The sequence below is a fragment of the Neodothiora populina genome (genome assembly GCF_041146345.1).
Source record: "Neodothiora populina strain CPC 39397 chromosome Unknown canker_contig_6, whole genome shotgun sequence".
Taxonomy (NCBI): Eukaryota; Fungi; Ascomycota; class Dothideomycetes; order Dothideales; family Dothioraceae; genus Neodothiora; species Neodothiora populina.
In genome coordinates, this window is record NW_027191414.1 from 116,625 (window position 1) to 133,519 (window position 16,895).

A 16,895-nucleotide genomic window follows, 5' to 3' on the forward strand; every position below is an offset into this window, starting at 1 on the left:
AAACTATCATCGGTTCGTGAATTGCAGGTCTAGCTAATCCGGATACTAAGTCTGGACGGTGGCTGGTAATTGAGGTGCCAAAACATACGCTCAACAGAGACTACAAAAGGTGTTAGTTCATCTAGACAGATAGCTGAGCTCTAGGGCTGTCACGCGAGGTGAAAGCATTAATATTTTGATTTTTCTTTCCATTTCCTCTTCTCTTTATTCTCAATTGATATCTCGGGCATCTCTCTCAAAGATAGCAACATCGCCATTGGGCTGAACGAAATTCAAACCCTCGAGCTCCTTTTTCGTCGAAGCCGTCTGCTCGGGGTGGTCGTTTCCATGTCCGTCATTGTCACCTTGATCATGTGTGAACTCTCCTTAAAGCGGTAAGTACAAGGAAAAGGAACCGAGCTATATGAACCGAGCAACATTACGAGACAAGAAGGCTACCAACTCAACCCTCCCTGCCAACCTCTCTAAAGCTTAAGCTGGAATCTCCCTTACACAAGGTGCAAAAGAAATACCCCAGTACCCGCTTCAGACGACAGACGAACAGCGCAACGAAGATTCCGAGGCGTACAGCGTTTTGAGAACGCAATGCAGCCACCAGAAACATCCCGTAGCTATACTGAAGAGTGAATCCCGACATCTCCGAGATCAACAGTACACGATCATCCATCGAGGCAGGCAGGCAGGCGGTCAAACAGTCTAGACATACACGCCCTGCCTTGATACGACGTACCCGCAGGCGGTCCACTACAGCGGTTGCATCTTATCTACGAATGAGTACTGTGGCTCTATCTTGCCAGATAAGAGGGTATAAGGAAGGTAGCAGACCTAGGTAAGCGTCAAACTCCGTTGGGTGATGTATAGGTCTCTCCTCGTAGGTAAACCAGATGCTGCTTGATCAAACGTTGAAAGGCCCGCTGTTGCCTGTTTTCTCGTCTGTTTCCCTACTTTGCTTTTTGCTGATTGCATTGGGTGTTCATTGAGACGGTAGGTTCAGAACGGTGGGGTTGTTTGCGTTGTGATTGGTGGATGTTTCGGATACTGGATACCGGATTGCCCTTTTGTGTCTCGTGGGTGAGCCTGGTATGCGGTGTGGGATACCTGGCGCACGAGATTTAGGACTCCTTGTAGAGCTGAGCTGTGATCGAGGGTTGGTGGATGACTTGTCAGAAGTAAAAAGGATGGAAGAACGGGTCATGGTGGATATGTTATGGTGGAATCTGGTATGACGATTGTGTTATATATGTACAGTTCGTTCGTGACGTTCGTAAAAGCACTCCTCTGGCGCTGACTCCAAATGCATGTCCGCCTGTGCATCTACTTCGACGTACTTCCAAGCAGCTCGAGTACTCTCCGCACACCACCGTGTGGACTGTCGTCACGCACCGTGTCCTCGCTCGTCATGTTGAGTCGAGTGCGTGACGATGCCATCTCGTCCCGCGCGGCTAGGGAATCAGCATTGCCAGCCTCGATGGCTGATACTGTCACGTTCAGGTACTTTGTTTTCCTCGGATCGAGGTGGTCTGTCCACGGTTGATATCTATCCTGAGAGTCCCCATGCAAACTCATTGATGGTGCGCCTGTCATGCTGTGTTGATCCATTGGGTTCTTGGATCTCACGGACGGGGTCGACGGATACAGACTCTCGATATCGCATGCGCTGTTGCCGATGTCGTCGTCATCGTCTTCCTGATCCAGTTCGGAGACGCGGTCGCCTTTGACTGTCACCGTTCGCGTCTTTGTGATGCCTGTGTCGTTGGCGGCCCCTTGGCTGATCTTTTCCAGCTTATAACACCTTCGTTCTTCGTCGGCACTGGGTTTTGCTGGTTGCAGCGTCTGCTGCAGTAGTGATCGGCGTGTCAGAGTGTAAAGAAGACAATCGACCATGCCGCTACTGCTGAGCATGCAGCCGGCGACCAGCGAGAAGCTTGTGGGGAGGCTCTCGCTCGTGTGTGCATGGGACCACATGCGTCCAGCGGAAAGAGGTAGTGTCAAGATGATGTAAGTGATGGGGAAGGTGATCATCAATTTGGCCACGCGATCGATCTTGGAATGTGCCGGCGATACGGAACCCGGGAGGACTCCTGAGATGGTCCGCTTGAGGTGGATGAAGATGAGTGCGTACAGAAGCAGAATCGAGAACTGAACCAGAAAGATCCAGACGTAGTGCAATGCCAGTCTCTCGGTTTCGAATTCCTGGTTTACCCAGCACCATGCTCCAGCGCGGACAAAGTAATGGTCACGATGAACAATGGGTCCAATGCCTGTGAGGATGACGGCCAGCAGCCATCCAAGTAGAACGAGAACAGTAAGCGTGCTGTTCTTCACTCGTCTTCCATGAACCGCGCCAAAGTACGTATGCAGCGCAATGCCAAAGACAAAAAATCCCGAGGCGAGATCACCAAGATTCAGGAGAAAGCCTTGGTTGAAGCATCTTCGAGAAGGCGCAAGAATGCCGTCGCGTGCGATCCAGGAGAAGGAAAATGTCATCGAGATGCCCTGCATCAGGTCTGCGACAAGGAGATGGATGATCAAAGTAACATATTGATTGTAGCCCATGAACGCCTTGTAGTGTATCCTCCAGGTCACGTATCGATATACGATGAACGAGAGCATAGCGATACAGCATACTGCCGAAACAGAACCGGTAATTCCAGGGGCAATAAGTCCTTTGCTGTAGTCTGGTGGAAGCGGTGTTAGACTGTATGGGTACTCGAAAAACCGCGAAGTTGTGTTCTTCGCCGGAGACACTCGGTCCATCATGATTGTTGTCGTGACCGAACACGAAAGGACAAAGAACTTCGAGTCTCTCGTGGGTAAGATCGACTTCGTATATTATTTACATGGTAAAAAGCCAACCGGTGCCAGACTATCGGCCAACCGACCGTTGTGCCCATTTTGCATCTGGCTGGCTTACGGTAACGCTGCGATTGAAAGACTCACACCGATGAGCGAGACAGCAAACGGCTATATTTCAAGATCTTTCTTTTTCATGGTCATCACATTATGATAACGTAAGATCTGGTGGACCATGTGAAGTGGTATATACTCTGGCCTTCTGATCAAGGGTAGCATGGCAGGCGGCCACGAAAGAGTCGAACGCTACAATGAAAAGGTCGCGTCCATCCTACCCTTCCGCGCAGACAAGTGCGTTCAAGGGACCAGATGTCCCAAAACAACCGACCAACAGTGAAAAGGCATTGAGAATGAACATCGAGGGTCGAGATCAGAGAGGACTGACCACGAGTCAGAAGTATGACAGATAGTCAAAAGCACAAAGTCTAGCCAACGCCCAAAGCAGTAATGAACTTAGGGCTTCACACCGAGTACTCTTCCGAGGCCAACGGTGTCGCTTTTGTTTTCCTGTTGGCTGAAGTTGTTTTCCGATTATGTGGACTTTGATAGGCCGATCTGGAAGGACTGAGTGGAAGGAATAGCATGTTGAGCGACATGCGAATGTTGTAAAATCGATCTTTACCGTGGATATAGTCGTTGGACTCTCGTGGCTGCAGCTTGCAGATAATATTCGTACAGTCTTTCCATGGGGATCAATTGTCCCTTGCTACGATTCTTCTCAATGGATCCATATGTAGCAAGCAGTATTGCGGCATAATGATTTCACCAAAGGAACGTAAGTCTATTAGCATATCGCTTGCGAGGTATGATGCACACTCGAGTGATGAACAACGGGAACCCGGCCCGGGTGCCGCAACCGAAGCAGAGGGAAACAGCTTACCTTACCCTATCAGACATCATCGTACTCCACCTAGAATCTAGAACTACAGCAAAGGCCCAATGAGCCGAACGCCATCGGTAGGATCTGCGACATCCTATTGCGGATCTCTTCCCAGCAAAACCAAAACGGGTTTGAAGAAAACCCGTCCTAGGGCACCACTCTGTAGAGCTGCTGCCGCTACTACTGCAACCAGCAAGCGCGATCTGTAGATCGTAGTTCATCAGCGCTAGACTGGATAATGCGGACGGGAGTGCCGATATGTTTCCATGATCGCACAAGTACAGCGCCTGGAAGCGATGCCATGAATGACTAGAACAGCATACTCGAACCGAAGTAGCGCTCTAGGATCACCCAAACCGTAATGAAGATAGAGATTGAAAAGAGGACTCGTCCGCTAGTGGAAACGTACTGTACATCTTGTTTCGTTATCAATCTTGCCTCGGACCTGACAGAGATTATGTTGCCTTGATCTCCAACTGACGCCGAATTTCTCCGGAACCTTTACCACGATAAGATTGGGTGATCTTGTGTTTGTCTTGTTCTGCTCTTCGAGTGTACTAGACTGTCACCGAAGTCTAGGCCTTTTTCGGTGCTCTTATACAGTAGAATGAGGTAAATAATCTACAATTGATACTTAGTCCTTCGAAACCTTACCACTGGAAGTATCCAGCAATACCGCATACGATGACTCCACTTCGCTTTTGCATGTGATGACTTGGAAGTTTCTCTGATCATCTACCCGCACTGTCGCCGTTTCTAGAGTCTGTACTTTACACTACTATAGAACTTGGAGTAAGAGGTAAAAAGTGGATTTCATTGATGGACACCGTCGGCTTCGCTTCAGGATATGGTTATAGTGGAGAGTAGAAAATCGAAACATAACAAACGAGCGCTGGCCATGTCTTTGTCATAAAGCTGCAAATATAAATGGGGGCTTTTTCCATCATCTCGAACGATCCTGCTCCTCTTCCTCAAGACCTCTCTCTAAATCCTCAAAGGCTTCCTCCTCGCGACTGATCGGATGTGTCGACGACGGATCGTCGTTGCGCGTTTCCGCCACTTGCTCCTGCAGGTCGTCGGATACCAATGCGACGGCTTCGTCTGAAGAGTCTTCGGAGCCAGAGTCATGGAGCAGAGGCCGCGACGAAGGTGAGGGTCCTGTGCGGCCGATGGACCGTACTACGTCGCTCTTGCAAATAGGACAGGTACGACGGCGAGTGGTGAGCCATGGAGAGCTGACGAATATGAGGTTAGTTCTCTTCGGACTGGCACGCAGTGTAACAGAATGGGCCAAACTCACATGCATTCGGCATGAAATTCATGCCCGCAAGGCAGACTCATGACTCGGCTGACTCCATCAACGTATTCTTCCAAGCAAACCACGCACTCCTTCTGTCTTCCGACGTAGCGCCTGCGCCACTCTGAGAGGCCAGCCTCACGTTTCTCTTGAGCAGGGTCGATGCTCGAATTAGTCGGGCCCCGGAAACTGGTTCCCGTAGGCGGCACCTCACCCTCTGTGCGTGATCTCGGCCTCGATCTACCTTGCGATATCGGTCTCGCGCCGGATTGCAGTAAAGGTGTTGTGGAATCAGGTGCTGTTGGCGAACGAGGCGGAGAGTTCTCGGTGCTGTTGGAGGTCACTGTGCTAGGAATGGTATGGTAAGTCCTGACGGGCAATCTTTCGACTACGGACTTTGGAGCTCGCCAGCGGCGGCGGCGAATTCTGCTACGTAATAGTAAGAGAGCATAAACGATGGTGAGAGTAACGAGAGGGGATATGACGAGGACCAGCAGAGTGTCGAAAAACGGCGAAGAAGACATGGAGGTGGGTGTCAACGTGACCCATAGGCCGTCGTGCTCATCGTCGTCTCCTCCATCTTCGGGCTTCTTTTTGTCTTTGTCTGCGGACACTTCATCGACTTGAGTGACAACATGTGGCGCTTTGCCTTGTTCCGGTGCAGATGTGCTGGTTTCTTCATTAGACAGTCCCATGCGATTCAGCCATCTGTCGGGTTTGTCGCTCGGCGGCTTCTTATCACGATTGGCCTCATCAGAGTGCTTCGTTGGGTGGTTGGGAGAGGAAGCCTTGCTGTCTGCAGGGTGCTTCTTCGACTGTTCATACTCGCCGCTCCCGGGAGTGATGCTGCCACCTTTCGGACCGCTGTGAGCAGTGGGTTTGCTATTTCCCGCCGGGTTCTCACGGCCAGGCGTGTTTTGTGCTGCTTCGACCTGAGCGTCAAGAAGATCTGGGTCCCGCCAGTCTTGAACACCGATGACGAAGCCCTGATCAGGCTTTCTGCCACTATTTTCGGCAGACGCTCCCTGATCTGATGATTTGGAGGTCGCCTTCCCTGTTCTGGAGTCAGGGTGCGAGGACGCATCATCCTCGAAATCGCTTTGCTGGATCCATCCGATCTTGCCACTACTTGGTGGTCTTCTTGTATCTTGGTGGCCTCCACTCGATGCAGAATTGAACATTGAACGGAACCAGCCTTGCTCAGATTGTTGTTTGTTTGACTTGGGACTTGATGGCTGCTTGTCTGCAGTCTTCGCTCCAGCTCCCGAGCCCGCGTGAGATGATGCCGACTTAGACTTGGACGATTTGTCAGTGCCCGAGTCAGACTGTGTCTGCTGTTGCTTGCCAGGAGACTGTGCTTTGGCGTCTGTCTTGCCAGGTCTTGCCACAGTTGACTTGTCGCCCACAAGAAGGCCCAGACGCGCAGCTTCGTCCGGGGACACGTCGTCGAGGAAGCTGCCAGAGGGCACGAGTGATGACAGAAGATGTGCAGTGGTGTGGGATGTGAACAGCGATGGGATGGTCACGTTCGAAGTGTCTCCCCGCGCATACATTGTCACCAGAGCGCCTCCTCGCACGTTGTCACCGACTATCAGAGCGACGCCTCCTCTTCTCTGCACCCACTTGACCTTTTCTAAAAAGCCACAGCCACCGCGAGACAGCAGGACGACTTTACCGGCAATCTCGGCCGTCTCCTGCAATGACTGGATGTCGGCGTGGGCGAGCTTCTTGCCGGCTGCAGCGGCTTCGGGGGACGTCTTGAGCGGGTTCGAGGGCGGAAGGGGGTGGTGTAGGTGGTCGTCGGTGCCGTCTCCTTGCTCATCGTCGTCGCTGGCTCTTCTGGCCCTTGCGGCTTTCCCTGGAGTTGTCGCTGCCTTCTTGGACGATGACTTGGAGATCCTGCTCTTTCTGCTGTCGTCCTTTGGGCGAGACGGGCTGTTGTTGCCACTGCTGCTGCCGGCGTTGTTCGAGTTGGCGCCATTTCCTCCACTGCCTGAAGCGCCGCTGTTGCCACTGCCGCTGCTGCTACTGCTACTGCTGCTGCTGCCGCTGCCGCTGCTGCTGCTTCCGTAGTCTCCGTCGCCCCATCCAGGCACGTCGCTGCAGCCGAGCTCGCCTTCTGTGCCAGCTACCACGCCTCGGCCAATCTCATCGCCAAAGCCGCTCCCTATCCAGAGCTGGCCGTCGAGTCCGCGCGAAGGCAGAGGCGGCCCGAAGTTGGCGGGCCTCGCGAGGAAGAAGGTCGAGTTGTCGTCCGTCAAGCTGATTATGGCGGATGGGGGAAACAGTGAGGATGACTGCCAGTTGAAGTAGGCGCCCAATCCCGTGCGGCCTCGCTTCGTGTTTACCGAGTCCGTGTCGCTCGTTCTAGACGCAGCGAAGAATGACAAGATCAAAATGGTGACTAAACAGAAGGAAAGAGAAAGGACAAGACGAAGGGGCCGCATCTTGCGCGGCCGCCTGGTCTCGTGAGTGTGACGATGATGTTGAGATGGAGCGGATTCTAATGGAAAAGAGGACGATAAGCCACGCGACATGAGAGACAGGACTGAAAAGGCTGGAAGGCGGATGGAAAAGAATCTATCTAAATATCACTCATGGTATGACAAGACAGTCACTGCTTGCAAATTGGCGGAGACAGCGAATGATGTTCACGAACGGAACAAGGCACAAGACACAGACAGATTAGATCAGGTGCTCATGAAATCATCCACACACGTCTTTGGCTGTGCTGTGCTGTGCTGTGCTGTGCTGTTACTCCAAGGTACTGTAAGGTATCCATGAATTGAGGGGGAGACAAGACAAGAAAGAGAGCACAGACGGCGCTTGCGGAGACTGGGGGAGTAAAGTCCGACAAAACAATCAGATATCTGTTTCTATCGTCACGCATCACGTATCGACGACGACGACGACAACTAAACGTATGAGGCCGAGTGTATGTCTAGTCCCCTCGTCGAAGAGAAGTGCGGTCTGCCTTACCTTACCGAGACATGAACTTCGTCGTTCGACCTGCAGCATCTCTACATCCTTCGAACACCAGATTATCTTATAACACAACAGCAAACTTCCTGTGCCTGATTACCCAGGATAGACACAAGAGATAAGAAAACCCCTGATATCTAGACCGTATCCGCAATCAACAGATGGCCAAGCTACAGTAGCGTAGAGCGCCTTAAGGTAAGATATCCTTTCGACGAGTCATCACAAGAGACGATTTTGGCCTGATCCATCGTGAGATATGGTCATGGCAACCTGACGATAACGCGATAAGAATGTCCAGATGAGTCAGGTCGACGAATGGTAGCAACATAAGGTACCTTACCTTAAGGTAGGCTCACTGGCCCAACGTTCACCCCGCAAGATCCAATTCTCAAGTTTAAAATGATTGATTTATACTTGCCCAATCAGGTGAGATGTCTCATGATTCGAGATTCGCATACATGGCTCTCTGGGCATCTTCATACTGAGCCAGTGACTCTACAGGATGCGAATATGCGCATACGAGTTACGTATGCCAAGCTCTTGTCATCCCACAAGAGGTCGACCTTCCTACTCCAGGACTGATCGAGGCACGCTGCCACCATAGCCCCCGTCTCATGACGATGTACCCAGGTCAAGCTGTAATCCCGACGACTCGAAAGCGACACTGTACATGTAGCAATATGTAAAGGCTTTCCGGAGTGCAATGCCGTGCTTAAGATTAATCCCAGCGACATGTTGTTACTTGCCGTCTTCCGTGGTATAACAAGGGGTGTACAGTAAGGTACAGTGAGTCTATGCATAAAGTCTCTGTGAACGGCAGACAGGTAATTGACTGAGGCTAGCAGCCGTGCCACGACTATTCTGGTCCTTCTGTGCCTTCGCACCCGGACACCCTGCAGAGCTTGAACAAGTAGCAATGTATCTGACTCAAATAACAGTGTACTGAGAAGCCATTTCAGTTCCACTGAGAGCACTCTCATCAATGCCGACTTCCCAATGCTGTCGATACATGATGTTGTGGTTTCGGCGATCGTTTCGATGATAGCGAGATGAATCGTTGCGGCTCACTGTCCAATACACGAAATCGTATTGAGGCTCTTGAGAGCGACGACTAAAACCGCTTTCCGCTTGTTGAAGCCACAAGAAGATCCTTGCTCCGAGCTTCGAGTCTACCGCTTCGTCCGTGCTGAGCAGCGTACTCGGGTAGATCTCCATGACGTACGCTCCCGGCTGATCACGATCGTGCATGATTCCATTGTGTCGATGGTTTCTGATGATACTGACATGTTGAGCCATAACGAAAGCATAAGAGAAAAATCGAGGACGGACGCGTTACAAGTCGAGCTTCTGCGCGTCGACTCTGTCTTCGGGCCCTGATGCGGTGTAAAGAAGGTAGATACAGTACTCATGGCATATGGCTCTCCTACAAGTATGAGAACCTCAACTACCTTGCCTTACCTCAATCTACCCCAGATATGATCATGTGAAACAACACGAGTTGCACGAGACAATACCAACGGGTACCTCAGCTGTTCTCTTGTAACAAAGTACCTTTGGCTACAGTACAAGGGATGGTGCAAGGAGGCGCATGGCGTATCCTCGAACAGTGTGCGAGGGAAAAGAAGGTGGGGTGCAGGTGGACATGGTCTTTTGCGGAGAGCATGCGTCAGAGGCGACGGTAAACACGGTTGCATCTCTGTCCTGGAGAGCTTGGAGACAGAGATAGATACGCGTTAGTGGCAGATCAATACCCAAACCCTAGCCGTCTTGCACAATTGTCCTGTCTCATCATTACCTCTCTGTACTTTTTCCTTTGCCATACTGCCGGTCCCCCTACAAGTACAGTGCAAGCACGAGCCCTGCCGCGTGTGTCTTAAAAATACGAACGGTACGGTATTATTGGATTGCTCCTTCCTGCTGCTCGTCATATGAAAGCGTAGTCCTTTCCACGCCGTGTCGTATTTGTTCCCGGCACTACGCCACTTCATTCTTCCATCCATAACCTCTGGCCTGGGTCCGATAATCTCTATCCATATCTTTACTTCCTGTGCGGATTCATCTTGGCTGTATCTCTGTCCACGATATTCGAGAACATCCTCTGAGTTGTATTCTCTTCACCTCCGCTCAACATCTATTTTTATCAATCATACCCCAAGAGATGAATATCGATCAGCCAGGCAGAGGCCTGAGTTTGCCTTTCATCAAGCGAAAACTAGACCCATCGGCAGTGCCCACACACGAAAAGAGATTGCCTGGGTTCGAATGGCTACCAAATAGAATCCGCAATCATTTCGTCGCCATGGTGGGCGAGTTTGTCGGGACTTTCTTGTTTCTCTTCTTCGCCTTCTCTGCAACGCAAGTCGCCAATGCAGCCACCTCAGACGCTGGTTCAGGAGGCGATGGTTCATTGACGCAAGCACCAAACACTTCTGCCTTGCTTTACATTAGTTTGGCATTCGGGTTCTCGCTGGCTGTCAACGCATGGGTGTTCTTCCGCATCACAGGAGGGCTCTTCAATCCTGCAGTCACGTTTGGCATGTGCTTGATTGGAGCAGTCAAGTGGTTGAGAGGCGGTTTGATTCTGATTTCGCAACTCCTTGGCTCCATGGCTGCCTCTGGCGTTGTTTCGGCTCTTTTTCCTGGACCTATGAATGTATCTACCACGCTTGGTGGTGGTACATCGATCGTCCGAGGTCTTTTCATTGAGATGTTTCTCACTGCAATGCTTGTCTTTACCATTTTTATGCTGGCTGCCGAAAAGCACAAGGGAACGTTCATCGCGCCCATTGGAATTGGTTTGGCTCTTTTCATTGCCGAATTGACAGGTAGCATGTGTCCGTCCAACTCAGAAGTTCTCCATACTGACAGTGTCCAGGTGTCTACTTCACTGGCGGATCTCTGAATCCCGCTCGCTCCTTCGGTCCCTGCGTTGTACTACACATCTTCCCGGGCTATCACTGGATCTACTGTGAGTTATCATTCAGAAGCGTCTTCGAGCAATCCACTGACATAATCCATAGGGCTCGGTCCCCTCCTTGGTGCCGTTGTCGCAGTAGGTTTCTACAAACTGATCAAAACCCTCGAGTACGAGACGGCAAACCCTGGCCAGGACTTCAACGACAAGGAAGCGGAGGTGTTCAATGTGGATGAAGATACCGCTGCAACTGCTCAGGATGTTGCCAGACCCAACGTCGCAATAGGACGTAGCGAGTACATTGCAGATGAGGATGGCATCCACCGGTCAGAGGACGTGCGAAGAGCAGCGGGCCGCGCCCCCAAGCCGCCGGCCAATTATGGCAACGAATTGGCGGTCGCTGAGCCTCCAGGCCTTCCCAACCCATACGTCTCTCGAGGGGGTCGGTATGACGGCACTGATGCCGAGAAGCGCGAACACCGTCGATCATCCAGCGGCACACACGCAGAGGAAGTGCAAAACGACGACATGTATCTACGGACCGAGGTTTACAAGTCCAGCTCTGATGCTGAACGAGGAGAGCTTGGTGGTAAGTACCGGGTCTCGGGACTTTGAGTGTCCTTCTCGACAGCACGTGCGTATAATCTGAATCTGGCATAGCGCGTTTGATAGCGAAGCATGGCGTTTTGGGCTGCTCGAGGAGCGTGTATACCTTTTGATGTTCAAGATGGCGGAGTCGACATTCTGCAAGTTTCACCTACGACTGTATCACTAGTACCTCAATCAACCTTCCGGCTCATGGAAGGCGATCTAACCCTGACCATTTTTGTTTTCGTGTCCATTTCCTAAGGTCCATTTGACTCCAATGGAACACGCCCGGCAATATCTGTGCTGGATTTCTGATGAATCTACGTGCCGCCGGTGTTCCTGATTCACATCACCTTTTTACGGCGATGATTAACTTCCGCCAAAGAGGAGATTAGAGTAAATGTGTTCAACAATTGCCGTGACACAGTTTGCAGATAGATAGTGACAGAGACCGCCACAAAAATGAGAAATATTTCCCATGCGGGGAATCGAACCCCGGCCTTGTCGGTTCTCCAGCACAACTGTGCTTGAAAGCGACAAATCCTAGCCGCTAGACCACATGGGATACAACATGAAATGTGCTGTATATAGATCGACTATATAGCTCCAAATCGTAGGATCCGGCTTTGCGTTTGCTCGATGTCAGCATTCTTCGGATGAAGGTCGTGGTCTACGTGCACAGTGTTACAGACAGTTTCCACAAGAGTGAGCATAATTTCTTCTCAACAAACACACTATGTACGAACAGATCAACACCTCATGATATGTCACGCAAGACGCCTCGAAAAGTACTCCAAGACCGATCACTAAGATGAGCAAGGAAGGTAGGTGGCTGACCTGTGCTACAATCACAAGCGCCTGCCTTATCGCCACTGTCAATTGGGTAGAATAATATTCTGGTCCTATATCACAAACGAAGTCTTCAATTGCCTGGTCGCCTGATATATATCCCGTCGACGCAAATCATCGCCTGACGATCCAGTCACGCAAAAGAGGCTTGCTGTGTTTGGTGTCTTGTTCTCTGGACCTTAAGCGCCGTGCAGGTAGGTGGAGACATAGCCTCGTTCTTTCTCTCTTACACATACTAGGAAAGAAAAGACATTCCGACCGATGCAATATCTCGTTGCCTTGATCATCCGGGTGAAATCGTGTTATGGTCTCCGATCACCAACAAACTCTCAAAATGCCTGATTTGTCTTCCTCATCACCGTACGTTCACTGTACGTTTTAAGATCCGCGCATATCATGGCCGGAAGATCGAGTCGGGCAAAGGAGGCTATGCTCAATATCTCGTCCTCAGAACATTAAGCGCCGCAGAGATAGATGGATGCTAACAACATAGCCTCGTTCTCTCTCTCATACACGCGAGGAGAGCGGGGGATGGAATATCCACCAATACGCAAGATCGGTGCCGCTCTGTCAGGCGACGAGGCCGCTCTCGAGGGAGGGGGCTGTGTCGATCGTTTTTGTTGGCACTTCTTGTTTGGAGGTGTGTCTGCTATTGGCCGGCATTGCTTGAGAGCGATGTGAGGAGAACGTCGAAAGCTGCATAGTTTGGACACTGCCCATGTTGGCAACCACTTCACCGGTGTCTGATGGGGCGTTGAAGAGTTTATATATACGACTGCTCTTTCTATCCCATCATGAAGTTTAACATCATTTAGCTACTACTCCTCAGGACTTGGATACCTTACATCAAAGTTCATATCTCATTACTGTCGCTTCTGAACATCTCTATCGAATACTTCAGTATGATTGCAAAGGATCAGACCGATATTACACTGTCCACGAGAGACACCGAATTAGCCAAAGCACGGCAGTTCCTGCCAGTGGCAATCGTCCTTGCTTGGAACACTACAAATGCGTTCGTCGCTTGCCCTTTCAAGTCTTGTGGTGGAGTACACGAGCACCCCTATGAGTCTCCACGCCCAGGTCTAGCCGTCAAGCAGATGTCAAGATGTTGGTTAGGGCGGCAACAATATTACCAACTCATTTTCCCTTTCGAGGACCATCCTCGTGTCAGCCATCTCACCATCGAAGCCGACAGGGAGAAATGCCGTTGGAAAACAATCGGACCAGGTCTCCCTGAGGTTGATTCCAATCCAGTGGAGACAGGCTCGACATCCAGTGTAGACCTGAGCGGTCCCCTACAAGCTATCTCCATCACTAGTGAAGTCGAGGACGAAGAGTGGGATCGATTCATCTTGGTATGTACTGCAGGCGAGGACCAGCGATGTGCAGAGATATTGAGGAAGTCGGTAATTCCAAGAGAACTCGTCAAGAAGTACGAATTGTCGAGTGGGCAAACTGCTCTTGCGAAGGCATGTATACATGGTTGTCTGAGTGTTGTGAAGCTCCTTCTTAGGAAGAGCGCAGATGTCAATGCTACAGATAACGAAAAGAAGACTTGCTTGATGCATGCTCTGGAGCATGGTCATACATACCTTATGGAATTTCTCAGCAACGCAGGCGCAGATCTTTTCACGAAAGATGTACATGAACGTTCCGTGTTTGACTATGCTCATGACTCTCTCCGTCGTATGGAGTCTGAGGAATGGTCCATTGCATCTTCGGGGCATGACACTAAGGAGAAGCATCGGAAGCGTCAAATGAGAAAAAATGCCATCGAACGACTCCTTGATAAGTACGAAGCTAGCTTGGGGGACATCCGAGCAGCAAAGAGGGCTGATGCAACTGAGTCGTCAGGACTTAGATCGCAGCAACCTATGATCAAGTTCGAGCAGAATGTTACTGATCGCAACATTATGTCCGTGGTGTTCACGCAGCGCCATGACGTGAGGCTTCAGAACGAGACGAAAGTTTTAGCTTTTCTGTACAGAGGCCCATCATACCAAGACATCTTTGCTGTCAGCGGTTGGAGCCATGGATGGTACGGCGGTCACGATGGCTGTCTTGATCGTGAAGAGTACACGGAGAAGGTCTTTCGACTCAGCGATGCCGTCGAGCATAAACTTGCTGAACATCGTCATGATCCGAAAAGAGAGCCCGGAAAACACAAAGCCTGCCATGCCGAGAAACAATTAATGGCTTTCTTCCTCTGGACGCACACCTCGCTCGCCATGAACGATCCAAATTCGGAATTGGAGACCTGCAACCCTCTCGTCACTAAGATGAATCCCATCATATACATCAGTAAACACCCTTGTGATGATTGTCTCAATTTCAGGCGACTCGTACAAGAAAATTGTGGTGTAAACTTCAGCTTCATCTTCAAAGGACAAAAGTATTTCTAACGGGCAGAGCCGAGAGCGCGTCGCTACGTTAGGACCTATCGATCTTCCTCAGAGTCGTAGTAATGCGTGATTGAGCATACAAGAACAGGAATGATACATTGTCCAACGATCTTCTTTTTTCCATCTCTTGGATCGAATTTTGGGTTTCAGCTCTTAGTACATAATGTAATGGGATGAGATATTGATGGAAACAAGCAATAGAATGAAACGTGTTTTATCTGTCAAAGTGCCATCCCTCAGGTTTCAATTCGTCCTCGATTCAATCGCAGAAGTCTCATTCGCTGAAGCAGGCACGAAATTGATAGGAGATTCCGGATCTGTTGCTCAAGGGCACCGATCCGGGCTCTACGGTCTCTTTCATAAGGAAGGGGCTCGTGTAGGCGGATGATATGACACTGAATCAGGGCAGAAGCTCTAGGTAACGATCATAGTACTTGGTGCGACGGTGCTTGATGAGCTGTAGGTTTTTGTGGCGTCGGCGATCACTAGTATCTCGGCGTTTTCATATATGGCAATATCTGAACACAACTTTATGGAAAGCTTCAAGGACTACTGCTTCTTCGTTAGACAGATATCTCAGGCTCTTAGCATCAAGCCATCTTGAAAAGTTGAGTGAAGTATTGAGAGGTGTGGACTATAGCCTGTAAAGCAAGTGCTGCGATTGACAGCACTGCTACAGTCCATCAGGGTCTCCCCATCCATTGAGTGCAAACATTTGGCGCCTTCGCTGCGATAGTCATATATCGTCATATGTAGTGTTGCTGGCCTGAAACCTCGTCCAAGGCATCGCAGATCATGGTATCCAGCTGGTAAGATCGCCACGCGAGTTACCGGCTTCATGGTCTGCTCTTTGCTGCTTCGACCTCTTGACCTCAACATTCTCGCCAGGAATGACGCACATCATGGGGTCATGTGAAGATTAGTCACCGCAGATAGCAGACGATGGGTCGCTTGCTGAGCGAAACAGCTCTCTATTGTTTTGACAGAGATGGCGAGAGGCATGTCCCAGTCTTCATTCGTTTGCTTTGCTGTTCGCTTTGACGAGCCGAAGTGTCTTATGAGCCCTGGTGCTGTAGGCATGGGTGCATGCCACCGATATGTGCGGTGAGATGAGAGCAGAGCCAAGTAGTCTGTAGCAGCCTTCAGCGTGGCTAGTATGTCTGTCGGCTGCGTCTGGCATTCAGACGTTGTGGTCGACGAGTCAGTTGTCCTTGCTAGGGACATTTTGGAAGCAGGGGGTGCGAAGGCGCCCTTCATAAGCTGCTCTCCTCAGTCAGCTCCTCGTCGCCTGGCCTGGCTCGTCCCTCGAGATCCAGTCCAAATTTCTGCTCCAAGGCCTTGACGTTTGCGGCCCACTTGCTAAGGACAGGGTGCGCAGCGGCGACTTCGCGAAAAGTGACTTCGCCACCCTCTTCCCTCTCGCCCTCGACTTCGAAAGTCCAAACACCATCAGGACCAAACCATCGTCGTCCGAACAACTCAGTCAAGCCCATTTCTCCCCTGGCACGAACGAACTCCTCTCGGACAGAACCCTTGACTTCATCACTTGCAGAAGCATCTGAATTGACCGCTCGCACAACACCTTCAAGAGCACCAAGTAGGTATCCTGATCTGAGTCCAATAACCGCGCCTAGCGAAAAGCCTTCGTCGAAGCCAGACTGGACATGCACGGTTTTACTGCTCGCCACGCCATCACGATAGCCGGCCGTCACGTGCTGGCTGCGCAGACGGGGCACGTCCGAGTGCTCGCCGATGGCATTTCTCGTCTGTGGCGCGGCGGCAAGCGTCGCATCTAAAGAGTCAAAATCGGCAGAGTCTATATCCTCGTTTTCGAAATTGCCGATATGAACTGCGGCGGACGCCAAAGGTGAGTTGGGCGCTGAACCGAAGACATCGTCTAGTGCATCTGTCGTTGGTTCGAAATGGGCTTCTTCTTCTTGGTCGCCTGAGGAGGTCATTGTGTGTGGAGAGTAGCCTGGTACCTCGCGGAGCATAGCTGGAGTTTCACACAGATGCTGCTGAATCACAATTTGTGTTCTAACATTAATTCGCCTGTCATAAAGGACAGTATACGTTTTGTTATAGTCAACAATTCAAGACGTTCAAGAAATTTGACGGTCGGGCTTG

The 16,895-nt window shown here is 50.7% G+C and overlaps 3 protein-coding genes across 4 annotated transcripts; 1 reads left to right on the forward strand and 2 right to left on the reverse strand.

Annotated features, from left to right (window-relative positions):
- Window positions 1-4,676: 4,676 nt before the first annotated feature.
- Window positions 4,677-7,477, reverse strand: AAFC00_005692 (uncharacterized protein; the record flags this gene model as incomplete). The annotated part of the gene is made up of 2 exons (XM_069345512.1): window positions 4,677-4,968; window positions 5,034-7,477. The coding sequence occupies 2 exons, from the start codon at window positions 7,475-7,477 to the stop codon at window positions 4,677-4,679; spliced, it is 2,736 nt and encodes a 911-aa protein (XP_069197715.1).
- A 2,693-nt stretch (window positions 7,478-10,170) lies between these two features.
- On the forward strand, window positions 10,171-11,541 carry AAFC00_005693 (uncharacterized protein; the record flags this gene model as incomplete). The annotated part of the gene is made up of 3 exons (XM_069345513.1): window positions 10,171-10,837; window positions 10,888-10,980; window positions 11,033-11,541. 3 exons carry the CDS (start codon window positions 10,171-10,173, stop codon window positions 11,539-11,541), a joined length of 1,269 nt encoding a protein of 422 aa, XP_069197716.1.
- A 4,480-nt stretch (window positions 11,542-16,021) lies between these two features.
- Window positions 16,022-16,762, reverse strand: AAFC00_005694 (uncharacterized protein; the record flags this gene model as incomplete). 2 transcript variants are annotated; one of them, XM_069345515.1, is made up of 1 exon in its annotated part: window positions 16,022-16,762. In XM_069345515.1, one exon carries the CDS (start codon window positions 16,760-16,762, stop codon window positions 16,022-16,024), a length of 741 nt encoding a protein of 246 aa, XP_069197717.1. The 2 variants fall into 2 exon arrangements, with proteins under 2 accessions (XP_069197717.1, XP_069197718.1); XM_069345516.1 differs by having other exon boundaries at window positions 16,022-16,726.
- Between the last annotated feature and the right edge of the window lie 133 nt (window positions 16,763-16,895).